This window comes from Pseudopipra pipra, chromosome 5 (assembly GCF_036250125.1).
Source record: "Pseudopipra pipra isolate bDixPip1 chromosome 5, bDixPip1.hap1, whole genome shotgun sequence".
Classification (NCBI taxonomy): Eukaryota; Metazoa; Chordata; class Aves; order Passeriformes; family Pipridae; genus Pseudopipra; species Pseudopipra pipra.
Window position 1 is genome coordinate 74,121,574 of NC_087553.1, and position 25,422 is coordinate 74,146,995.

The following is a 25,422-nucleotide window of genomic DNA, read 5'->3' on the forward strand; positions in this document are numbered from 1 at the left end:
TGATGGGATCCTGTGGCTTGGGAATCACCCCCGAGCCATTTTCCAGGGCAAACTGGAAGGCTCTGGGAACATCCAACACCCTCCTGGCACAGGTGGTGGGATCAGGGAACAAGGGACTCAGGGGAACAGGGAACAAAGGACTCAGGGGAACATGGAACAAACGACTCAGGGGAACAGCCAGGCCTGGAATTTCCACTGGAAAACCTCCACTGGAACAACCAAGCAGCAGTTCTGGGGCTCAGCCAGCGGGATGTCAAAGGATGGCACCCAACAGGTCCAGCTGATCCAAGCTGGGAAGAGCCAACAACAGCGATCATCCAGGTCAGCTTTTACTTCCAAAGGCTCATTCCAATGGGAAAAAAAAAAACAACTAAAAAAAAACAACCAAAAAACCAAGAGGAAAAGCTGGAAGCATTAAAAAAAAAAAGCCTACTCTCCAAAACAACCTTGTCATCTGTCCATGATCCGTCCCAGTTCCCAGCGTTTGGGTTCCGATGATTCCCAGGAGCTTGGCCCAGCCAACCCCTCCTATAAAAACACCCCCCTCAGGGGGGAATTCCCCAGAAAAAAACCACTCCTTGGGCTGTCACTCCTCCTTGGGCCTCCTCCTCCTCCTCCTGCAGCGGGCCAGGAGGGAGCCCAGGCTGTGCCAGACCTCGGCGTAGAGGAGGGTGCCCAGGAAGACGAGGGCGGTGCCCAGCCAGTGCCAGGCCGTGAAGGGGTTGCGGAAGTAGAGGATGGAGAAGATGAGGCTCACGAACTTCCGCAGCGTCACCACCAAGGTCACCGTCAGCGACGGGCACTCCGTGGTCAGGATGAACACCCCCCGGATGCACACGTACCTGGGAGGGCAGCTCAGGGAAAAAACGGGATGGAGGGAAGGGAGGGAGAGGCGGGAATGGGAGGGGAAGGGGGATGGGGAGCACGGGGAGGGAGGGAGGGAAGTTCCCACCTGGGGTGGGCTGGGATGGAATGTGATAAATGTGTGGGTGCACAAATCCAGGGGGAAACAGGAGGATGCCCCAGGGACACCCCACAAACCAGGGAAAAGCATAAGGACACCCCACAAACCAGGGACAAACCCAAGGACACCCCAAAAACCCAGGGACACTCCGCGAATCCAGGGGAAAACACAAGGATGCCCCACAAACCCAGAGACACCCCACAAACACAGGGACAGCCACAAACAGAGGGACAAACCCAAGGACACCTCACAAACTCAGGGACACCCCACAAATCCAGAGATACCTGGCAATGGGAGGGAAAGGGGGATGGGGAGCACGGGGAGGGAGGGAGGGAGGGAGGGAAGTTCCCGCCTGGGGTGGGCTGGGATGGAATGTGATAAATGTGTGGGTGCACAAATCCAGGGGGAAACAGGAGGATGCCCCACAAACCCAGGGACAACCCACAAACCAGGGAAAAGCATAAGGATACCCCACAAACCCGGGGACACCCCACGAATCCAGGGGAAAACACAAGGATACCCCACAAACCAGGGACACCCAATAAATCAGGGAAAAACATAAGGACACCCCACAAACCCAGGGACAAACCCAAGGACACCTCACAAAGCCAGAGACACCCCAAAAACCCAGGGACACCCCGCAAATCCAGGGAAAACCCCAAGGAAACCTCACAAACTCAGGGACACCCCACAAATCCAGAGATACCTGGGAATGGGAGGGAAAGGGGGATGGGGAGCACGGGGAGGGAGGGAGGGAGGGAAGGTCCTGCCTGGGGTGGGCTGGGATGGAATGTGATAAATATGTGGATGCACAAATCCAGGGGGAAACAGAAGGATGCCCCACAAACCCAGGGACACCCCATAAACCAGGGAAAAGCATAAGGACACCCCACAAACCAGGGACAAACCCAAGGACACCCCAAAAACCCAGGGACACTCCACAGATCCAGGGGAAAACCCAAGGACACCTCACAAACCCAGGGACAAACCCAGGGACACCCCAGGGACATCCCACAAACCCAGGGACACCCCAAATCTCCCAGACTCCCCCCAGCCCTGCTCTGGGACAGCAAAACAGAATCACGGAATCAATGAGGTTGGAAAAGCCCTTCGAGATCAACCTGCGACCCAACCCCACCCTGTCACCCAGCCCGTGGCACTGATGCCACATCCAGTCTGTCCTTAAACACCTCCAGGGATGGAGAATCCACCCCCTCCCTGGGCAGCCCATTCCAATGGCTGATCCCTCTCCATGGAAAACATTCCTTCCTGATGTCCAACCTGACCCTGCCCTGGCCCAGCTTGAGGCCGTGCCCTCTTGTCCTACTGCTGGTTCCCTGGAGCAGAGCCCGACCCCCCCCAGCTCCCCCCTCCTGGCAGGGAGTTGCAGAGAGTGAGGAGGTCTCCCCTGAGCCTCCTCCTCTCCAGGCTGAGCCCCCCCAGCTCCCTCAGCCTCTCCTCCCAGCACTTGGGCTCCAGTCCCTTCCCCAGCCTCGCTGCTCTTCTCTGCCCCTGCTCCAGCCCCTCCAGGGCCTTCCTGAGCTCAGGGCCCAGAGCTGGACACAGCACTCCAGGGGTGGCCTCCCCAGCGCCCAGCCCAGGGGCACAAGCCCTGCCCTGCTCCTGCTGCCACACTCTTCCTCAGCCAGCCCAGCAGCCCTTGGCCCTCTTGCCCCCCTGGCCACACTCGGGCTCCTCTTCAGCTCCCTGCCCAGCCCAACTCCCAGCTCCCTTCCTGCCTGGCTGCTCTCCAGCCCCTCTGGCCCAGCCTGCAGCTGCAGGGGCTTCTTGTGGCCAAAGGGCAGGACCCGGCCCTCGGCCTTGGGGAACCTCATCCCATTGGAAAAAGTGCCCCACTGGAGCAGCTGGAGCCGGTGTTGGGAATGGGGTGACAGTCCCTGCCTCAGAGCCAAGGGAAGCTCAACCCAGATCCTCCACTGATATCCCAAGCCCCCCATTCCCGGAATTCTGTGCTCAGCCATTGGAATGGGCTGCCCAGGGAAGTGGGGGATTCTCCATCCCTGGAGGTGTTTAAGGACAGACTGGATGTGGCATCAGTGCCATGGGCTGGGTGACAGGGTGGGGTTGGGTCACAGGTTGATCTCAGAGGGCTTTTCCAACCTGTGCCTCTGTAAATCCCATTTCCCAGAGGGCTGGAGAACTGATCCCAGTGCAACAACTCCCACTTTAAACCGAGAAACTTCTTCTTCCCTGAGCTGCACAAACATCAGCTCCCGAGTGCAGGGGAGACTCCAGGGATTCCACACCCCCATCCCACCCCTCCTGTGCCCCCCTGGAGCTGGCAGGGCTGCCAAAGGATACTGAGTGACGACATTCATGAGGAGGTAGAACCACATGATGGGCAGGGTCAGCCCCAGCACCGGCACCCGGAATGGCTCTGCGGGGACAAGGGATGGAAAAGGTCACTGGGACACCATCCCAGGGATCCTTCCCGGGAATGACCATGACCGGGAATGACCTCAGGAGGCCGTTCCTGCCTCGGGCACAGTGAGCTCTGGGCACGGCTTGGGTTTTTGGGCAGTTAATTTGTTCATGGTTTGATTTTTGGGGAGTTGTCTTGGTCATGGTTTGATTTTTGGGCAGTTCTCTTGGGTTTCAGGGTTTGATTTTTGGGCAGTTCTCTTCTTCATGGTTTGATTTTTGGGCAGTTTCTTGTTTTTCATGTTTGATTTTTGGGTTGTTCTCTTCTTCATGGTTTGATTTTTGGGCAGTTCTCTTGGGTTTCAGGGTTTGATTTTTGGGCAGTTCTCTTGGTCATGGTTTGATTTTTGGGCAGTTCTCTTGTTCCTGATTTGATTTTGGGGCAGTTCTCTTGTTCCTGGTTTGATTTTTGGGCAGTTCTCCTGTTCCTGGTTTGATTTTTTGGGGAGTTTCCTGTTTTTCATGGTTTGATTTTTCGGGAGTTAAATTGTTCATGGTTTGATTTTTTTGGGCAGTTCTCTTGTTGCTGGTTTGATTTTTGGGGAGTTAATTTGTTCATGGTTTGATTTTTGGAAGTTCTCTTCTTCCTGGTTTGATTTTTGGGCAGATCTCTTCTTTTTCATGGTTTGATTTTTGGGCAGTTCTCTTCTTCATGGTTTGATTTTTGGGCAGTTCTCCATGGTTTGATTTTTGGGCAGTTCTCTTGGGTTTCAGGGTTTGATTTTTGGGGAGTTTCTTCTTTTTCATGTTTGATTTTTGGGGAGTTTCTTGTTTTTCATGGTTTGATTTTTGGGGAGTTAAATTGTTCATGGTTTGATTTTTTTGGGCAGTTCTCTTGTTCCTGGTTTGATTTTTTGGGGAGTTAATTTGTCCATGGTTTGATTTTTGGGCAGTTCTCTTGTCCATGGTTTGATTTTTGGGGAGTTAATTTGTTCATGGTTTGATTTTTGGAAGTTCTCGTCTTCATGGTTTGATTTTTTGGGCAGTTCTCTTGTTCCTGGTTTGATTTTTTGGGCAGTTTTCTCGTTCTTCACGTGATAAATGAGAAATACAAGAGATTTTGCAGATGTTTCTGCTTGGAAATGAGGAACAGAAGATGGAAAAAGGAACAGGCTAAAAGGAAAGAGGTTTTAAAAGGGAAAAGCTCCGTCCTTGTGGTGTCCAACCTGGATGAATCCAGTGTGTGACTCTGACAGTGCTCAGGTGGCAAAGCCTGAGTGGCACCAGCAACCCCAAACTCCAGGAGGATTTGCTCCTGTTATTCCCATTTTTGACCTCCCACGTTCCTTTTCCCAAGGGTCACCTCCTGGATGAGTGATGTGGCTTGGTCTGTGTGTGGGGATTAGTGAGAAACTTGGGATTTCATCCTGGAATCCCAGTGGTTTGGGTTGGAAGGACCTTAAAAGGTCATCCAGATGGGCAGGGACACCTTCCACTATCCCAGGTTGCTCCAGGATCCATCCCAGCCTTGGACACTTCCAGGGATCCAGGGACAGCCACAGTTTCTCTGGGAAATCCATTCCAGCCCCTCCCAACCCTCCCAGCCAGGAATTCCTTCCTGAAAATTCAAAGGGCTTGCATATCCCAAGGTGATTGCACATTCCAAGTCTGGAAGGCACAACTGGCAGCCTGAAAGATTCCCGGAGCATTTTCCAGAGGATGGGAAGGCCCAGGCCAAGGATTCCCACGCCCAACTCACCGGACTGGCTGAAGAGCACGGCGTGCTGGTAGATGTTGGGGGCCAGGAGCAGGAACCCAGGGAGTGGCAGGGCATGCTGGGGAGAGAACAGAGCCATGGTGATGGGAATCCACCCCAGGTGACGGGAATCCACCCCAATTCCCAGCCTGGAAAACCGCGCAGCCGGCTGGGAGAGCGCGGCCCTCCTCCGGATCCGTGCCGAGCCGGGAGCCAAAGGGGCTCTTGGAGCAGCTCCAGCTGCCCAGCAGGACTCACATTGTAGAAGAGGGCCTCTTTGGAGTGCTTCCCAAACCTCTGGTACAGAGTCTCCTGGAAAATCCCCATCCTGGCGGACATGAGGAGGGCGAAGGTGAGGGCGGCGATGCCTGCAAGGGAAGCACAGCTCCAGCAGGGACACTCCCACAATTTGGCTTTCCCGGGATAAAAAAAAGCCAAGCCAGAAAACTGGGAACAGCCCTGGGACACAAGAGTTTTATTCCCAAGGCTGGGATGCCAAGAGACACAAGGGTTTCATTCCAAACGTGCCAAGGGACCTCTTAAAAATAAGAGGCTCGGCCCTAAATTGGTGGGTGCCAGGGATAGTTTTGGCCTCTCCTGACAAAACATCAATCCCAGATTTTCCCAAAGAGCCCCCAAAAGTATAAAACCGGACTCCAGGGGCAGATTTTAAAGCCTCCTCCCTGGAATTCTGTGCTGAAGGAACGCCTGAAGCAGCCCTGCAGAGGAATCGAAGCCGTCAAAAGCTTGAGACTTGCCAATATTCCAGGAATTATCCTGGCACTCACCCAGCAGCCACCACAGGAAAACCTGGACTCCATCCTCTTCGTTTAGGCTGGAGTCGGATGCCTGGAGGGAGACACAAGAGTCACCACCACGTCCCACCCGGACCTCGCTTCGCGTCTCGTGTTCCAAGCGAATCCCAAGGTCTCCCATTCCCCAGAGCTGCTTCCCTGGCACCATTTGCTTCCCACCCTGCACCAGATCCCGGCAAAAAAAGGTCTCAGTGTCCCGTCAAAAAGCAGCTTCTCTGAAAGAAACGCCCTGGCTTGGGAAAAGGCGGGATTCTCCCACCACGAAAACAATTTAGTGTCACTTGAAAGGCTCCCAAAACCAGCCCTTCCACAGGTTCCTCTGGGCCCATCCCAGGAATGAGTGTGTAGGAAGGAACAAGGGCTTTGGCCAAGTCCAGTCAGGTGCTAAAACCCCAGTCAGGTGCTAAAACCAGGCCTAAAACCTGGTTTGTGGTCAATTCCTTAAGCAAAGCAGGCTAAAGGTGCTGTCAGAGCAGGGTAAAACTCCCTTAGAAAGCTCCCAAATCAGCCCTTTCACAGGTTCCTCTGGGCCCATCCCAGGGATGAGTGTGCAGGGAAGAACAAGGACTCTGACCAAGTCTAAAACCGGGCCTAAAACCTGGTTTGTGGTCAATTCCTTAAGCAAAGCAGGCTAAAGGTGCTGTCAGAGCAGGGTAAAACTCCCTTAGAAAGCTCCCAAACCAGCCTTTTCACAGGTTCCTCTGGGCCCATCCCAGGGATGAGTGTGCAGGGAGGAACAAGGGCTCTGACCAAGTCTAAAACCAGGCCTAAAACCTGGTTTGTGATTAATACATCAAGGAAAGCAGGCTAAAGGTGCTGTCAGAGCAGGGTAAAACTCCAGACTTGCCTCCCCTCTTTCCCTGTAATTCAGGGAAAATTAACTCACTCCCCTTTGCTCCAGCTCTATCCCAAATCCTGGATTAACACCCAGCCCTTCCCCAGATGTTCTCAGAGCCTTAAAAGCCCTTAAATGCCAGGGAATTTGGAGGTTTGACAGCCCAGTTTTTCATTCCCAACCTCCCAGAGCTGGATTAAGTGCAGCCAATTTTCCCTGGAGCAGCATTTTGGGCCACGTTCGTGCCATCCCTTGCCAGGATGAGGCCGAGGGTGCTGAGCCAGGGAAGCTCCAAGGGCTGGATTCCTGGATTTCCTCCCTCCCTCCCGTTCTCCAAACACAGGCTGGACAACCAAAGGTCTGGAAAAATCCTGCCTGATCTTTTTTGGGATGAAAAGAGTGAAGATGGCCGAGTTTTGTTTAGGGTTCACCCGCTCCTGAGTAAGGGAAAAAAAACCCCAGCTTTTATCTGTTATCTCTGTGGCAAAACATACCAAAAAAAAAAGATTTGTTCTGAGCAAAAAGCAGGCTAAAAAGGCATTTATGATTAATTGAAATCCCACATTTCTGGGTGCATTCCTTCCCTCCAAAGCACAGGGAAATAAAACCAGGAACGGGGGAGCGGGTTTAGAGGGAGGAGACGCTTCGTGTCTCCCTCAGGCAAAGGGAATTAGGAGGAAGGGGCTGGAATAACGAGGGTCAGAGCCAGGATTGGGGGTCTTTCCCGGTCCTTACCACTTGCTTTGCAGACATGAAAGTGCAGGTGAAGATCCCAAGGGATACCAGGGCTATGGAAGTGTATTTGGACACGCTGTACCTGCCCAGGGAAGAGAGAGGAGACACCTCAGCGACCCAGCTCAGCTCCTGCTCTCCAGCAAACCCTGGAAATCTGGGATAATGGGCTGTAGTGGGGTTTTGTGGCTGGGGTTTGGTAGCAGGGGGTGGCTTCTCTTGGAAGCTGCTGGAAGCTTCCCCCTGTCCTGTGGAGCCAATTCCAGCTGCTCCAGGATGGGATTCCAAGGCCGAGCCCGTCAGGAGTGACGGGAACGCCTCTGGGATAAAAGATTTAGGAACAGAAGGTTGTGGGGCAGAATGAATTCCAGCCAGGGAAGAGCGGAGTGGGAACGTGGGACCAACGATGCAGAGCCCGAGGGTAAGGCAGGAGGAGGGGCAGGAGGAGTAAAGGGATGCAGGAAGGAGGCCCAGGATGGAGCAGGAAGGAGGCCCAGGATGGAGCAGGAAGGAGCAGGAAGAAGGCCCAGGATAGAGCAGGAAGGAGGCCCAGGATAGAGCAGGAAGGAGGCCCAGGATGGAGCAGGAAGGAGGCCCAGGATGGAGCAGGAAGGAGGCCCAAGATGGAGCAGGGGGATGCAGGAAGGAGGCCCAGGATGGAGCAGGAAGGAGGCCCAGGATGGAGCAGGGGGATGCAGGAAGGAGGCCCAGGATGGAGCAGGATAGAGTAGGAAGGAGGCCCAGGATGGAGCAGGAAGGAGGCCCAAGATGGAGCAGGAAGGAGGCCCAAGATGGAGCAGGAAGGAGGCCCAGGATAGAGCAGGAAGGAGGCCCAGGATGGAGCAGGGGGATGCAGGAAGGAGGCCCAGGATGGAGCAGGGGGATGCAGGAAGGAGGCCATGACCCCGTGGCAGGCCGAGGACAGAGCAGGTCCTGGCAGAGGGAAGCCCACACGGAGCAGGTTTTTCCTAGACAGGACTCGTGGCCCCTGTGGGGACCCACCCGGGGCAGCTCATCCGGGAGGGACTGACCCCATGGAGGAGGGACCACGGGACAGCAGGGGGGGAAGAGCTGCTGCCCCAGGGATGGGGGCTCCAGCCAGGACTGTCTCACCCTGGAGAGCTCCATCCAGGACTGTTCCCATGGGATGGGCTCACCTGGAGAGCTCCATCCAGGACTGTTCCCATGGGATGGGATCACCTGGAGAGCTCCATCCAGGACTGTTCCCATGGGATGGGATCACCTGGAGAGCTCCATCCAGGACTGTTCCCATGGGATGGGATCACCTGGAGAGCTCCATCCAGGACTGTTCCCATGGGATGGGATCACCTGGAGAGCTCCATCCAGGACTGTCTCTGTGGGATGGGATCACCTGGAGAGCTCCAGCCAGGACTGTCTCTGTGGGATGGGCTCACCTGGAGAGCTCCAGCCAGGACTGTTCCCAAGGGATGGGATCATCTGGAGAGCTCCATCCAGGACTGTTCCCATGGGATGGGCTCACCTGGAGAGCTCCAGCCAGGACTGTCTCTGTGGGATGGGATCACCTGGAGAGCTCCAGCCAGGACTGTTCCCATGGGATGGGATCATCTGGAGAGCTCCATCCAGGACTGTCTCTGTGGGATGGGCTCACCTGGAGAGCTCCATCCAGGACCAGGAGGTGGAAATACAGAGGGAAGAGCTATTCCAGCCTCTAGTCCAGGAACACCTCTGTATCCCGGTTTTCCCACCACTGAATAAGAATATTTAACAGGAAAAGGGAAGGCCTGAAGCCCCCATCAGGATTAAGTCAATGGCAGAACATTCCCTGAGGATTCAGGAGACAGGTTTGGGATTTACCAGAGCATTCCTTGAGGATACGAGGGAAGTTTGGGATTTACCTTTTCTTCAGGATGATGATTCCCAGAGCCATGCTGGCTATGAGGGAACCCTGGGAAAGGAAGGGGGAAAACAAAACAAAGGGTCAGCAGGACAGAATTCCCCAGACTGGGATGCCCATCCCATGGAAATACTGAAAACCCAATCCAATGGTGCCACAACTCCAAGAGAAATCCAAGGTCAGGAAGAACGACAGGGTGGGAATGAGAGGAAACAGCTTCTCCTTATGCCAGGGGATGTTCAGATTGGATATTAGGGATAATTTCTTCATGGAAAGGGTTGTCCAGCCCTGGCACAGCTGCCCAGGGTAGGGGTGGAGTCACCATCCCAAATCCAGGCTCTCTGGAATGGGATGTTCAGGATACCACTGGGTCAAATCCCAAATCCAGGCTCTCTGGAATGGGATGGTCAGGACACCATCAGGCCAAATCCCAAATCCAGGCTCTTCCCAAATCCCTGCTCTCTGGAATGGGATGTCCAAGACACCACTAAGCTAAGTCCCAAATCCCTGCTCTCTGGAACGGGATGGTCAGGACACCATCAGGCCAAATCCCAAATCCAGGCTCTCTGGAATGGGACATCCAGGACACCACCAGGCCAAATCCCAAATCCAGGCTCTCTGGAATGGGATGGTCAGGACACCACCAGGCCAAATCCCAAATCCAAGCTCTCTGGAATGGGATGGTCAGGACACCATCAGGCCAAATCCCAAATCCAGGCTCTCTGGAATGGGACATCCAGGACACCACTGGGCCAAATCCCAAATCCAGGCTCTCTGGAACGGGATGTCCAAGACACCACTAGGCCTAATCCCAAATCCCAAATCCCGGCTCTCAGGAACGGGATATTCCACCAAGAATCCCACAGCAGGACATGGTGTTTCCATGTGTGTGGTGCCAGGGAAAGCTGGGATCCCTCTGGCCACAATCCAGAGTCTGGGATTGGTTTTGTCACCGTCACTTCCCCCCCACCTCTGGAATTTCCTCATCCATCTGCTAAGCTGGAATTCCCTGGAATTTAAGGTGAGAGGGAGAACCGGAGCCGGGCCTTCGGAGCCGGTTTGTTTCCCCCGCCAATCGGTTGGAACGCGGGATTTTTCCCGGGGTTTTGGTGGCCTGGGGGAAGGAAGGGCTGGCAGAACACACGGAGCAGGGAGAGGCTGTGGGAAGAGGAATTCCAGAGGAGGAAAAGCGGGAAAAGGGCGGCACTCACCGAGCGGAAGATCATGTGCAGGGGCATGGAGATGTTGAGGTTCAGGGCGTAGTTATTCACCACGCTGACGGTGAAGAACATGGCCACCATGATCAAATAGTACCTGGAACGGCAAAAATTCCCACCCTGGAATGCTGGGAGACACCTCAGGAACCAGCCTGGGCTGCAGGGAAAGGCCTGGAGCAGAGCAGGAGCTCCCAGGGAATAACAAGGAGATGATCCGTTAAATTTCCAGGAAAACTCTCTTTAAACAAAAAAAAAAGCTCTTTAACCACAGCAAACTCTTCCCTGTGGAAAATATTCCCCTGGGAAAGGATCTGAGGGCAGTTTTCTGTCAAGAATTCCTGAGAAACGAGTCCATGTTTTTATCAGGCCTCACAGGTTGTCAGGGTGGTTGGAGGATGGATGGGATTGAGGCAGGATAAGTGGATAAGCCACCTTATTAAGGGTTTTTGGAAATCAGGGATGGGCAGGGATAATCCCTGCCCAGCAAAAGTTTGGGATGCACTGTACCTGATTGGGATGGCCGGGCTCTTCCTCCCAAAATTGGCCTCGAAGACAAAACCTTCCACGGCGATGAACAGGAACTGGGAGAAGGTCACGATGTTCCCACATCCTGGAAACTCCCTGAGGGCATGGAAAAGGAAGAGGAGCGTGAAACAATGCCATGGAGAACACAGGGGTCCAGGAAAAGCAGGAAAACAGCTCCTTATCCCACAGGGAGAATCGGCCTGGAGAGGCTTCGTGGCTTTACCTGGCCAGGGTTTCCTGTTCCCTTTGGTTAAACACCTCCCTGGGGGGGGTTATCCCACAGAACTTGGGGATAATGCCCCAAACATTCCCAAAGAGGGAGGGAATGGAGAATCCCTCGGGAAGTGAAAGAGAAAACTGGTCTGTGTAACATCCCACCAGGACACAGGGCATGGATGAGCAGCACCCACTGAACTGGATCTCCCTCTTTCCCACAGGGAAGTGGCTCTGGAAGGACTCTCTCCCTGCCTACAAGGCCATGAGGAATATGAGTCCAGTCCTGGATTTCTGGTATTCCTTCTTCCCACTGCATTTGGGAAGTGCCAAGGTCAGGTCCATGTCTCTGTTCTGCCCATGCCCCATCCCAAAACACCTTGGACCTGCTCTCCATTCCCTTGGGAAGCTTGAGCTCCCTGCTCTCCTCTGTTTTCTGCATGCCAAAAAAAAAAGGGGTTGTAGGATCAAGTAGGAACCTAAACCAGCTCATGCCAGGAGCCCCAAAGGGTTGTGCCACCAACGCCCCTGGCATTGTGTTTATTCCGTGGGAAGAGGAAAGGTTGGAGCACCCTGACCCCAAACCAACCCTCCCTGCACACGGCTGCGGACTCTGCCTCCTTCCCACGGAGCTTCCAGGGAGCAGGGAAGCATTCCCAGGGAATCAGGCAGGGCTCAGGGGAGGCTGTGACACTGGCAGGTAATCAGGGAGCTCGTGGGACACAGAAGGATTTGAGGAACTGCTTCCCCCTTTCTGTGGCGCAAGACACGAACCGAGCCAAGGATTTCCTGGAGAAGCCGCAGGACTCGGAGCCCTGATCCCCACCCTGCTGCACCAGGACACAACTTCCTCATGGAACAAGCTGCCACACGTTAAGGCTCTGGCTCTGGCCACGGTTTTGCAGGATTCAAGCACTGGAGAACAGGAATATCCAAGCTGTCTCCTCCAAATTTTCCTCCGGAAAACCTGGAAAAGGCACCTTCTCCCAGCATTTTTCCTGCCAATCCCCACGTTCCTCAGGGCTTAACTGTCCAGGAGACTTCCAGGAGAGGTTGAGGATGAAGAGGCACCGGAGCCAGAGGCTCCAGGATTGCAAACAGGGAACACCAAGCAGGTGGAAACTTGGAATAACCCGAGTTTCTGGGTTCCATAACATCCGTTTCCACGCATTAGACTTTGCTTCCTCCCAATTCCCAGATCCCTGCACGTGACCTCCCTTTATCAGGGAAGTGTTGGCACACGGGGTTATGTGGGAAGTGATAAGAAAGAGATAAAAAAGCCCTTTATCTGCCCATTCTTTGCCTCACAACCCTCAGGCACAGAAAGAGGTGCCAAAAAAATTGGAATTGTCACCCCCAGATCTGCTTTAGCCAAAGCCAACTGATAAGATCCTCCCAACAAGGACTTTCCCTGCTCTCCCTCTGTTCCAAACCCACACTGAGAGGGAGAAAACCTGATTTTTTGGCCTGTTTTAAACCCCTTTCCCAGCAATTCAAGCCCTTGATTTCTTGTTCTGCCTCCCCAGCCCAGCAGAGGAACTTCTCTCCTTTTTTCTGCAGCCACTTCACTCAGGTTTAAAGGCTTTTGTCTCTTCTCAGGCAGCTCCAGACTAAACAGTTCTCATTCCTTAACTCTTCCCTCGTAAATCCCGAGCCAAATTCTTCCAAACACCTCTGTTTTTCCACACCAGACTCCCAGTCTGGTCCCTGCCTTCTCCTGTGATCCTGTTCCAGGGCTTTGCTTTTCATGGGAATGTTCATCTGCAGGAGGAACTTTTCCTTCCAGAGGCACCAAAACCCAAAGCAATAATTGGTGTTACCCCACCTGAGGGGCCCAGGGCAAGGAAAAGGGCACAGGAATTGAGCTGGAAGGATGAGAGGAATTTCCAAAGTGGATGAGAGGAATTTCCAAAGTGGATAAGAGGAATTTCCAAAGTGGATGAGAGGTGACGCTTAAGAAAAAACCTGTGTGTGAAAAGCAGCTTTTCCTTGATGTTTGCAACTGGACTCCTGGAATTTGCCGGGGTTTAGACACCTAATTCAGGCTCTGAGCAGGGCCAAATGTTTTAAGGTCTGGCTGGAGCCAGATCCAAAGCTTTCTTCACTTCCAAAGGGTTCATTCCTCCTCTGTCACTGGTGCTGCAACACAAGCCGGGCAGGAAAAGGTTGGAGCAATCCCCGAAAGACAAACTCCAGGAATTGCTTCTTGGTTTATCCAGTGACTGTGCAACTTTGTGTGAAGGTACCCGTGTCCTGGACTCCCCCCTGCTGGCTTTTGCACTCCCTCTTTCCCTTAAAAATCCGGGATACTGATGGAAGAAAGGGCTATTTTTGAAAGCCTGAAGGGAACAGAGCACTGAATGTTCAGGGGATGATTTCAGAACCGGTTCAATCAGTACTTTTTTTCCAGTCAGGTCCAGGCCTTTCCACCTTCCCTTCACCATTCCCAAGCCCTGCCATTCCTCACATCGGGGTGGGGAAGGTGAAATTCCCAAAACACCAGCCCCCGACCCGGCAGGTTCCCGTCCCCTCCCGGCGCCCCGGGGACGCGCTGCCCTCGGCGCGGTGGCTTCGCCGCTGCCAAAGATCACATTTCCAGCTGGAAAACATTCCCGGCTTGTCCCCAGGGACCTCCCAGGCAGCTCCTGCACGTCTCCTCCTTGGCATTCCAGCTGTGGCTTGGCCGGGATCGGGGATGGTTGGGATGCTTTGGGGACAAGACCGTGAGACCCCCCCGTGCCAGGGCAGGTCAATGACACGGCCCAAACCGAGGGGGACAACCCCAAAACCCCCCACAACCCATCAGAGCAGGCGATGATCCACAACCAGGCTCTGCTGGCACATGGATGAGGAGCCCCAGGACTGGGAATGCCCCCCGAGCTGGGAGGGGGATGGTCCAAGACCCCTAAGGATCAGCCCCAGGTACCGCCCCCATCCCAAATCCCCCCAGAATGTCCTGGATCCGCCCTGGCACCGCTGTTGCTTCATCCCCTGACAAACCCTGAGCCCGGTGCTGTCCCCATCCCAGGGATGCTCATCCCGATCCCATTCCAGCCCCATATCCCCCTTCTCGCCCCCCAACCCCTCCCCGCGGCCCCGCACCTGGCCAGCAGCTCCAGGAACACCACGTTGCTGCAGCAGCCGCCGAACACCAGCCCCACCGCCAGGGCCGGGTGCATGGTGTCGCTCCGGGCAGCGAGGCCGCGTCCCGGGCCGCCCCCGCATCCCGATCCCGGGATCCTGCCCCGCTCCCGGCCCCGGCCCCGCCGCCCCCGCTTCCTCCGCCCGCCGGTAGTTCGCTCCCCGCCGGCCGCCGGGACTACAACTCCCGGCAGCCTTCGCGCCGCGCCACCGCTGCTCCCTGCGGGCGCCCCGCCGCGGGGCATGATGGGAGTTGTAGTTCTGGTGGTGACGCAGTGATGGCGGCGCGGAGGCGGCGCCCGGAGGAGGCGGGGGGGGGGGGGGGGAGATTCTCTGTGGGAAAGAACTGCCGGGAATTGACTTTTTGGGGTTATTTGGTGCCAATTAAAGCAGCTCCTGATGAGTCTGCGCCAAATAATTATTGGCTAATAATTATACGTCCAAATATTATGTTCAGAATAATGATTGTTATTGAAAGGCTGGGAAAGCTGGGGGGGTTCACCTGGAGAAGGAAAGGATCCAGGAAAATCTTGGAGCCCCTTCCGGGGCCTAAAGGGGCTCCAGGAGAGCTGGAGAGGGACTGGGGACAAGGGATGGAGGGACAGGACACAGGGAATGGCTTCCCAGTGCCAGAGGGCAGGGATGGGTGGGATATTGGGAAGGAATTTCTGGCTGGAAGGGTGAGGAGGGGCTGGAATGGATTTCCCAGAGAAGCTGTGGCTGCCCCTGGATCCCTGGAAGTGTCCAAGGCCGGGTTGGAGCAACCTGGGAGAGTGGGAGGTGTTGAGGTTGGAAGTGGATGATCTTTAAGATCCCTTCCAACCCAAACCATTCCATGATCCCACGATCCCAGTCCAGGGTGAAAATCCCCGTGGGGAGTTGCGTGGAGCTGCCCCGTCAAACCCTCCGCGATCAACAGAATCCAAAAAGAGGGATTTTCATCCTACAGACACTTCATTTCCAATCAGATTCCCGTGCGGATCAGGCCCAAATCTTCCTTTAATCTTCAAACACCACAAGTGCCAAATCCTGGGAGCAAATGGGTCAGTCCAAGAGCGCAGTGGGATTTTTATGATTCCTGGTTCCTCGGGATCGGGAGAGCCTTGGCAGCTCCAGCCAGGCTGAGGCTGCCACAATTCCCTGGTTTTTTTCCTCCCTGGGAGAATTCTTGGCCTCGGACTCCCAGCTGGAGATCCCAGGGTTTAATACTTCTTCCCTAGGGGGCTGGATATGGAAGTTAGTTGGAGCTTGTGTCCTCTGGGATAACACGAAACCTGGAAACTACGGGAACGTCGCCCAAGAATCCTTGGATATCTTTGCCTGCAGACAGAACCCCTGGGGTTTCTGGATAAAACCATTCCAAACCCAAGGATCTGTGGCCTCATGTGGGATATTTCCAGGCATTTTGGCTTGGATTTTCTGCCAGAAAATAACGCTTTGGGGTTCAAGCATCTGGGAGACCCTCTGGAAACTCCAGTGTTTTTAGCCAACCTCTTGTTTCTGTTTACCTGAACTTCACTTTTCCCTCATCTCACAAAATATTTCAGTGTTTTCTGACCTCCCTTATGTTTTTATTTTTATTTTTTAGCTGGTTTTTTTTGTTTATTTTTTGTTTTATTTTTGTTTTATTTTTTATGTTTTTATTTTTTTGTTTTATTTTTGTTTTATTTTATGGTTTTTGTTTTATTTTTTTATTTTTAAATTTTATTTTTATTTTTTGTTTTATTTTCTGTTTTATTTTATGGTTTTTTTGTTTTATTTTTTGTTTTATTTTTGTCTTATTTTTTGTTTTATTTTTTCGTTTTATTTTTTCATTTTATTTTTTCGTTTTATTTTTTCGTTTTATTTTTTCATTTTATTTTTTTGTGGGTTTTTTTTTGTTTGTTTTTTTTTTTCGTTTTATTTCCAGGCATTTTGGCTTGGATTTTCTGCCAGAAAATATCACTTTGGGGTTCAAGCATCTGGGAGACCCTCTGGAAACTCCAGCGTTTTTTACCGACCTCTTGTTTCTGTTTACCTGAACTTCACTTTTCCCCCATCTCACAAAATGTAATTATAGTAATATCATTTAATAATATACAACTAATTAATAATACTTAAATGTGGCTCGACAATGAAATATTAACTTAAGTCATAAATTAAATTAAATAAGAAATGAAATTAAATAAGCTCCAGGACGGGAGTTTTTCCTTCTTTTTGTTTTGGTTTTTTTTCCCAACAATAATAAAAAATATTATTTCTCCCCAGATATTACTTCTCCTTACAAACATCCCCCCGATTGCCCCGCTCCGGGCCGGGGAACGGCTTCCAAGGCGGATCCAACGGGAATTCAGCCCCTTAACGAGGCAATTAGGAGTTGGACGGGGCTCAATTAGACTCAGCTGTTAAACCCGAGTTTAGGGAGCGCTCCTGGGAAATCCCGGGATCAGCAGGAAATCCCAGCGGATTAAAACCTGGGAGTAATCCCGGAGAGCTTTGGGTGACTCGGCCACAAATGATGGGGAAAAAATTATGGATCTCTGTGGCCACGAAGCGGGGAATTCCTGGGATGTTTCCAAGTGTTTTCCCGGCGGGCTCCAGCTGAGGGGTGGGAAGAGCCGCGCCGGCCCCTTTCCTGAATTTTAAACCTCGGAACACCTGGAAGCAGGGCTGGGGAAGGATTTTTGGGGTCTTTTAGCAGCTCTTGGAGGCTTCTTTTAGTTCTGGGATGGTGCTTTTTGGCTTCCCCTGGAATTCCTGAGGCTGTACAGGGCTGGGATTCCCTCCCCCTTTCCATCTCGACCCAAAATGTTCCCGTTCTCCCCGGGGGCTCCTGGTTTCCCTCTTGCTCTGGGTTTGACCTTTTTGTCCCGGTTGTGTCCCGGCCAGAGGATCCTCAGCCCCCAGGGATGGGCAAGGACCTCCCGTGGGGTCTGGAATTCCCAGGATAGGAAGGAAAGGACTCCAGGGGATCCCTGACTTCGAGCAGGAAAAACTGTTTGTTTTTTAGGGATCTGGGGCCATTGAATCTTCCTAATTTTTTTTTTTTCTGAGCTGAAATCTCCTTTATTTGTGTGCTGGGAGTTGTAGGAATGGCTGGAGGGGGGGGGGAGTTCATCCTGCTGCTGGAATGTGCCCTGGGATGCAGTTCCGGCTTGGAGGGGTTTGGAGCTGTGGATCCCGGTATTCCCGGGAGGGTGAGGAGGGAGAACACCTGGAAGCAGGGCTGGGGAAGGATTTTGGGGTCTTTTAGCAGCTCTTGGAGGCTTCTTTTCTTTATTAATGGGGCTGGGATGGTGCTTTTTTGGCTTCCCCTGGAGTTCCTGAGGCTGGATAGGGCTGGGATTCCCTCCTCCTTTCCATCTCGACCCAAAATGTTCCCGTTCTCCCCGGGGGCTCCTGGTTTTCCCTCTTGCTCTGGGACTGACCTTTTTGTCCCGGTTGTGTCCCGGCCAGAGGATCCTCAGCCCCCAGGGATGGGTAAGGACCTTCCGTGGGGTCTGGAATTCCCAGGACAGGAAGGAAGGAAAGAACTCCAGGGGATCCCTGACTTCGAGCAGGAAAACTGTTTGGTTTTTTTAGGGATCTGGGGCCACTGAATCTTCCTAATTTTTTTTTTTTTCTGAGCTGAAATCTCCTTTATTTGTGTGCTGGGAGTTGTAGGAATGGCTGGAGGAGGGGGGTTCATCCTGCTGCTGGAATGTGCCCTGGGATGCAGTTCCGGCTTGGAGGGGTTTGGAGCTGTGGATCCCGGTATTCCCGGGAGGGTGAGGAGGGAGAACACCTGGAAGCAGGGCTGGGGAAGGATTTTGGGGTCTTTTAGCAGCTCTTGGAGGCTTCTTTTAGTTCTTAATGGGGCTGGGATGGTGCTTTTTGGCTTCCCCTGGAATTCCTGAGGCTGGATGGGGCTGGGATTCCCTCCCCCTTTCCATCTGGAGCCAGGATGTTCCCGTTCCCCCCGGGGGCTCCTGGTTTTCCCTCTTGCTCTGGGATTGACCTTTTTGTCCCGGTTGTGTCCCGGCCAGAGGATCCTCAGCCCCAGGGATGGGTAAGGACCTCCTGTGGGGTCTGGAATTCCCAGGACAGGAAGGAAGGAAAGAACTCCAGGGGATCCCTGAGTTCGAGCAGGAAAACTGTTTGTTTTTTAGGGATCTGGGGCCACTGAATCTTCCTAATTTTTTTTTTTCTGAGCTGAAATCTCCTTTATTTGTGTGCTGGGAGTTGTAGGAATGGCTGGAGGAGGGGGGTTCATCCTGCTGCTGGAATGTGCCCTGGGATGCAGTTCTGGCTTGGAGGGGTTTGGAGCTGTGGATCCCGGTATTGCCGGGAGGTTGAGGAGGGAGAACACCTGGAAGCAGGGCTGGGGAAGGATTTTGGGGTCTTTTAGCAGCTCTTGGAGGCTTCTTTTCTTTATTAATGGGGCTGGGATGGTGCTCTTTGGCTTCCCCTGGAATTCCTGAGGCTGGATGGGGCTGGGATTCTCTCCCCCTTTCCATCTGGAGCCAGGGGGTTCCCGTTCCCCCCGGGGGCTCCTGGTTTTCCCTCTTGCCCTGGGTTTGACCTTTTTGTCCCGGTTGTGTCCCGGCCAGAGGATCCTCAGCCCCAGGGATGGGCAAGGACCTCCCGTGGGGTCTGGAATTCCCAGGACAGGAAGGAAGGAAAGAACTCCAGGGGATCCCTGACTTCGAGCAGGAAAACTGTTTGGTTTTTTAGGGATCTGGGGCCATTGAATCTTCCTAATTTTTTTTTTCTGAGCTGAAATCTCCTTTATTTGTGTGCTGGGAGTTGTAGGAATGGCTGGACGGGGGGAATTCATCCTGCTGCTGGAATGTGCCCTGGGATGCAGTTCTGGCTTGGAGGGGTTTGGAGCTGTGGATCCCGGTGTTCCCGGGAGGGTGAGGAGGGAGAACACCTGGAAGCAGGGCTGGGGAAGGATTTTTGGGGTCTTTTAGCAGCTCTTGGAGGCTTCTTTTCTTTATTAATGGGGCTGGGATGGTGCTTTTTGGCTTCCCCTGGAATTCCCAGGAGAGCAGGCAGGGAAGGGATTCCCAGGAGAGAGGGAAGGGAAGGGAAGGGAAGGAGGAAATCCTGTAGGAAAATGGTCCCAAGGGGGTGTGGATACCCACCATTCCAAGGGAATGGTTGGAATGATGGTCTTGAAGGGTTTTTCCTGCCTTAATGATTCTGGGATTCTGTGTCGAGCCAGAGTTTAGGAATTTAGGAAATCCCACTTTTCCTTTCCTGGTCAAGTGGCCAAAACTTCTCTTTAGGGAGAGGGATCTTCCAGGAAATGGAAAATGGCCAATCCTCTAGGAAAATGGCTCCCAAATGCAGGGAAAGGCCTGGAATGGGTGGATGTGGCCATTCCCAGGTCCCAGCAGCAGCAGGAATCACATCCCTGGAGGGATTTTAAATCTCTGTGGATGTGGCAGTTGGGAACATGGAGGAGTGTTGGCCTTGGAGTGCTGGGAATGGTTGGAATGATGATCTTAGAGGGTTTTTTTCCTGCCTTAATGATTCTGGGATTCTGTGTTGAGCAAGAGCTTGGGAATTTGGAATTTAGGAAATCCCAGTTTTCCTTTCCTGGTCGTGGGGCCGAAACTTCACTGTAGGGAAAGGGATCTTCCAGGAAATGGGAAATCCCGTAGGAAAATGGCCAATCCTGTAGGAAAATGGCCCCAAAATGGATTCCCAAATGCAGGGAATGGCATGGAATGGGTGGATGTAGCCATTCCCAGGTCCCAGCAGCAACAGGAATCACATCCCTGGCATTTAGGGACATGGATGAGTGTTGGCCTTGGAGTGCTGGGAATGGTTGGAATGATGATCTTGGAGGGTTTTTTTCCTGCCTTAATGATTCTGGGATTCTGTGTTGAGCAAGAGCTTGGGAATTTGGAATTTAGGAAATCCCAATTTTCCTTTCCTGGTCATGTGGCTGAAACTTCTCTTTAGGGAAAGGGATCTTCCAGGAAATGGGAAATCCCGTAGGAAAATGGCCAATCCTGTAGGAAAATGGCCCCAAGGGGTGTGGATACCCACCATTCCAAGGGAATGGTTGGAATATGATCTCGGAGGGTGTTTCCTGCCCTAATGGTTCTGGGATTCTGGGTTGAGCCAGAGAGTTTAAAACCACAACTCCTTGTCCTGCATCATTTTTGGCACCTCCACGTGCCAACGGCAGCCCTGATCCTTTGGGAATTGCTTTGGAGCTGCACCAACACCTCCCGATTGCGGATCCAACGGGAATTCATCCCATTCAGCCCCTTAACGAGGCATTCAGGAGTTGGATGAGGCTCAATTAGACTCAGCTGTTAAACCTGAGCTTAGGGATGTTTCCCATCCCCTCCACCTGCTGACACCTGGAATCTTTATTCCCCCTGGAAATATTTTCTCTCCCCCTCTTCCCTCCCTCCCTCCCTCCTTCCCCCGAGCCGGCCCCTTCCTTCCCAAACATCCCAATTATTTTATCATCGTTTTGTGCCCACGAGGGAAAAAATCTTCAGGTGTTTTTTTTTTCCCCTCCTCCCTTTCTCTCCCCCCTCTTCCTTCCCCCATTCCTAAAGCCCCATTCCCTCCTCTCTCCCAGCTGGAGAAGGGCTTGGAGGGGGAATATTCCCGGGGAGCGGCCCCTCCTCCCGCCTCCCATCTCCCGCTTCCCGGCGGAGTTTCCCTGGAGTTTCCCTGGACGCTCATTCCCGGTTTTTGGGATAGGAGGGAGGCTCCAACAAGAGGTGGCTCTTCCCAGGTAAGATTCCCGACCTCCCACATCCCGCTTATCCCCCTGTCTTGTCCGTCCAGGGATCGGCTTTTCCAGGTTTTTTCCCCCCCCCCCCTTCCCATTCTCGGGTTGGATTTAAGGGAAGCGTGGAGTGAAAGGAAAAAGGGATGAGGAGGGAGCAGCCCCCGGGATGCAAATGGGATTCCCATTCCCCCCATTCCCTGGGGGCTGTCTCAGAAGTGCCTGAAATGTCCCAAAAATTCCTTAAAATGGGAATTTTTTGGGGGGGAATTCGCTCTTCCCAGGACGAGAGGTGGCTCAGGGAGAGGTGGTGAAGGAATGTTTTCTGGGATCATGGAATATCCCGAGTTTGTGGTGCTGGGGAATGGTTGGGATGATGAGCTTGGAGGGGTTTTCCTGCTTTAAGGATTCTGGGATTCTGGGTTGAGCCAGAGTTTAGGAATTTTGGAGATCCTGCTTTTCCTTTTCTGGTCATGTGGCCAAAATATCACTGCAGGAAAAGGGATCTTCCAGGAAATGGGAAATGCTGGAGGGAAATGGGAATGTGCTGGAGGGAATTGGGAATGTCCTGGAGGGAAATGCTGGAAAAAAATGGGAATGTGCTGGAGGGAAATGGGAAGGTCCTGGAGGGAAATTGGGAAGGTCCTGGAGGGAAATTGGGAAGGTCCTGGAGGGAAATGGGAAGGTCCTGGAGAAAAATGGGAATGTGCCGGAGGGAAATGGGAATGTCCCGGAGAAAAATGGGAATGTCCCGGAGAAAAATGGGAATGTCCCGGAGAAAAATGGGAATGTCCCGGAGAAAAATGGGAATGTCCCGGAGAAAAATGGGAATGTCCCGGAGGGAAATGGTCCCAAAGGGAGTGTTGATGACTCCTGGAGGGGAATGGCCTGGAATGGGTGGATGTGGCCGTTCCCAGGTCCCAGCAGCAGCAGGAATCCCATCCCTGGAGGGATTTTAAATCCCTGTGGATGTGGCAGTTGGGAACATGGAGGAGTGTTGGCCTTGGAGTGTTGGGAATGGTTGGAATGATGATCTTGGAGGGTTTTTTTCCTGCCTTAATAATTCCATGATTCTTTGTTCAGCCGGACTTGAGTGCTCCTGATCCATGGAATTGTTTGAACTCTGTGGGAATAATCCCAGTTGTGCCTCAGCAAAGGTATCCAAGGGGCTTCCAAAGAGACTGGGGACAATCCCAGCCCCCTTTGGACTGATCTGGTTTTTTGGGATCATTTTGCACCTCTGCTTCCAAAGGGACCATCTCCTCCTTGGGAATTGTCCCTCCGGCCACTCCTGGAGATTCCTGTGAATTCCAGGAGCGTCAATCCCTTCATATTTATTTACCAAACCAGCTTAAAATCCATATTTAAGGGATGTAAAGGGAAATCCAGCTAATTTTTGTTTTGAATTTTTGTTTTGAATTTTTGTTTTGAATTTTTGTTTTGAATTTTTGTTTTGAATTTTTGTTTTGAATTTTTGTTTTGAATTTTTGTTTTGAATTTTTGTTTTGAATTTTTGTTTTGAATTTTTGTTTTGAATTTTTGTTTTGAATTTTTGTTTTGAATTTTTGTTTTGAATTTTTGTTTTGAATTTTTGTTTTGAATTTTTGTTTTGAATTTTTGTTTTGAATTTTTGTTTTGAATTTTTGTTTTGAATTTTTGTTTTGAATTTTTGTTTTGAATTTTTGTTTTGAATTTTTGTTTTGAATTTTTGTTTTGAATTTTTGTTTTGAATTTTTGTTTTGAATTTTTGTTTTGAATTTTTGTTTTGAATTTTTGTTTTGAATTTTTGTTTTGAATTTTTGTTTTGAATTTTTGTTTTGAATTTTTGTTTTGAATTTTTGTTTTGAATTTTTGTTTTGAATTTTTGTTTTGAATTTTTGTTTTGAATTTTTGTTTTGAATTTTTGTTTTGAATTTTTGTTTTGAATTTTTGTTTTGAATTTTTGTTTTGAATTTTTGTTTTGAATTTTTGTTTTGAATTTTTGTTTTGAATTTTTGTTTTGAATTTTTGTTTTGAATTTTTGTTTTGAATTTTTGTTTTGAATTTTTGTTTTGAATTTTTGTTTTGAATTTTTGTTTTGAATTTTTGTTTTGAATTTTTGTTTTGAATTTTTGTTTTGAATTTTTGTTTTGAATTTTTGTTTTGAATTTTTGTTTTGAATTTTTGTTTTGAATTTTTGTTTTGAATTTTTGTTTTGAATTTTTGTTTTGAATTTTTGTTTTGAATTTTTGTTTTGAATTTTTGTTTTGAATTTTTGTTTTGAATTTTTGTTTTGAATTTTTGTTTTGAATTTTTGTTTTGAATTTTTGTTTTGAATTTTTGTTTTGAATTTTTGTTTTGAATTTTTGTTTTGAATTTTTGTTTTGAATTTTTGTTTTGAATTTTTGTTTTGAATTTTCTTTAATAATAATTTTTCTTTAATAATAATTTTTCTTTGACCTTTTCTCCCTAATAATTTGACCTGCCTCCTTTTTTATCTTCAATCCTCATCTTTTACCACCAATATTCCCATTTAGGCTTTAATTTCCTCGCGTTGTTGCCCGGAACAGGGAAAAGTTCTGAGGGAGCAAAGCTGAGCATTCCCCAGGATGGGCAAAGAGGAAGGAATTCCGGGATTTATGGACTTCAATGCCAATATTTTTAAACCAAGATGAGCTGGGGAAAAGCTCCTCTTCCCACTCCAAACCTGGAGCTAAATCCTCTTTTTTTTTCCCCGCAGATGAACAACTTCCCAGGCTCTGGGCTGATCCCAGGAATCCAGAAGGAGCTTCTTCCCAAGGGAAATGTTGCTGTGTGCCTGGATCCTGGTGCTGGCCCTGGCTGGGGTGTCCTACGGAGCTGGGGCTGCCCATGAAGGTCTGGAAAAGTGGGAATGCAGCACCTTGGGGGGGAGTGATGGGACACATCAGGGAGGAAAAGGCCTTTTCCAAGGATTTCATGCCATGGATACAGCCATGGATGATCCCAGGGTGGAGCTGAGTGCTGCTGCCTTTGATTTCTCCACAGGATCCTTTTAATTGGGATTATGTGGATAACGGAGCACCTAGGCTGGTCCCAAAAGGCAGGGATTAGGATTTCTGGGAAATCAGGGCTCTGCTGCTTTTCCTGCCTCTGATCCTGCTCCTGGCATGGATGCAGGAAAACGAGGAATTAGGGGGAAATTAAGGACAACAAATCCTGTTGCTGTGGGAAGCCCCTGATTACCCATGAGCCCCATCCAACCTGGTCTTGGACTATTCTAGGGATTCAGGGGCATCTTTGGATGGGAAAATTTTCCTGGGTGAGAACATGAAAATGAGGAATTAGGGGGAAATTAAGGACAACAAATCCCACTCCTCTGGGAAACCCCTGATTACCCATGAGTTCCATCTCCAACCTGGCCTGGGACAATTCCAGGGATCCAGGGGCATCTCAGATGGGAAAATTTTCCTGGGTGAGAACATGAAAATGAGGAATTAGAGGGAAATGAATCCTGTTGCTCTGGGAATCCCCTGATTACTTACGAGCCCCATCCAATTTGGCCTGGGACAATTCCAGGGATTCAGGGGCATCCCTGGATGGGAAACTTTGCCTGGGGGAGAACATGGAAATGAGGAATTAGGAGGAAATTAAGGACAACAAATCCTGTTGCTCTGGGAAGCTCCTGATTACCCACAGCCCCATCCAACTTGACCTTGGACAATTCCAGGGATCCAGAGGCATCTTTGGATGGGAAAATTTTCCTGGGTGAGAACATGAAAATGAGGAATTGGGGGAAATTAAGGACAACAAATCCCACTCCTCTGGGAAACCCCTGATTACCCATGAGCCCCATCAAACCTGACCTGGGACAATTCCAGGGATCCAGGGGCATCTCAGATGGGAAAATTTCCTGGGTGAGAACATGAAAATGAGGAATTAGAGGGAAATGAATCCTGTTGCTCTGGGAATCCCCTGATTACTTACGAGCCCCATCCAATTTGACCTGGGACAATTCCAGGGATTCAGGGGCATCCCTGGATGGGAAACTTTGCCTGGGGGAGAACATGGAAATGAGGAATTAGGAGGAAATTAAGGACAACAAATCCTGTTGCTCTGGGAAGCTCCTGATTACCCACAGCCCCATCCAACTTGACCTTGGACAATTCCAGGGATCCAGAGGCATCTTTGGATGGGAAAATTTTCCTGGGTGAGAACACGAAAAGGAGGAATTAGGAGGAAATGAATCCTGTTGCTGTGGGAAGCTCCTGGTTATCCACTTTATCCCAC

At 51.2% G+C, this 25,422-nt stretch overlaps 2 protein-coding genes across 2 annotated transcripts in view; one reads left to right on the top strand and one right to left on the bottom strand.

The window, feature by feature from the left end:
• Positions 1-311: 311 nt before the first annotated feature.
• SLC35B4 (solute carrier family 35 member B4) lies at positions 312-14,601 on the bottom strand. Its single transcript, XM_064656597.1, has 10 exons — positions 14,418-14,601; positions 11,085-11,198; positions 10,572-10,674; positions 9,362-9,411; positions 7,488-7,569; positions 5,891-5,951; positions 5,361-5,470; positions 5,106-5,181; positions 3,287-3,362; positions 312-842 (listed from the first exon to the last, which is right to left on the bottom strand). Exons 1-10 carry the CDS (start codon positions 14,492-14,494, stop codon positions 587-589), a joined length of 1,005 nt encoding a protein of 334 aa, XP_064512667.1. The 5' UTR covers positions 14,495-14,601; the 3' UTR covers positions 312-586.
• Positions 14,602-23,896: 9,295 nt separating this feature from the next.
• LOC135415252 (collagen alpha-1(VII) chain-like) overlaps positions 23,897-25,422 on the top strand; it is a 136,794-nt gene continuing 135,268 nt past the window's right edge. Inside the window, exon 1 of the mRNA XM_064656912.1 lies at positions 23,897-24,030. Coding sequence (XP_064512982.1) covers positions 23,958-24,030 — 73 coding nt within the window. The 5' untranslated portion in view covers positions 23,897-23,957. The remainder of the gene's footprint in view (positions 24,031-25,422) is intronic.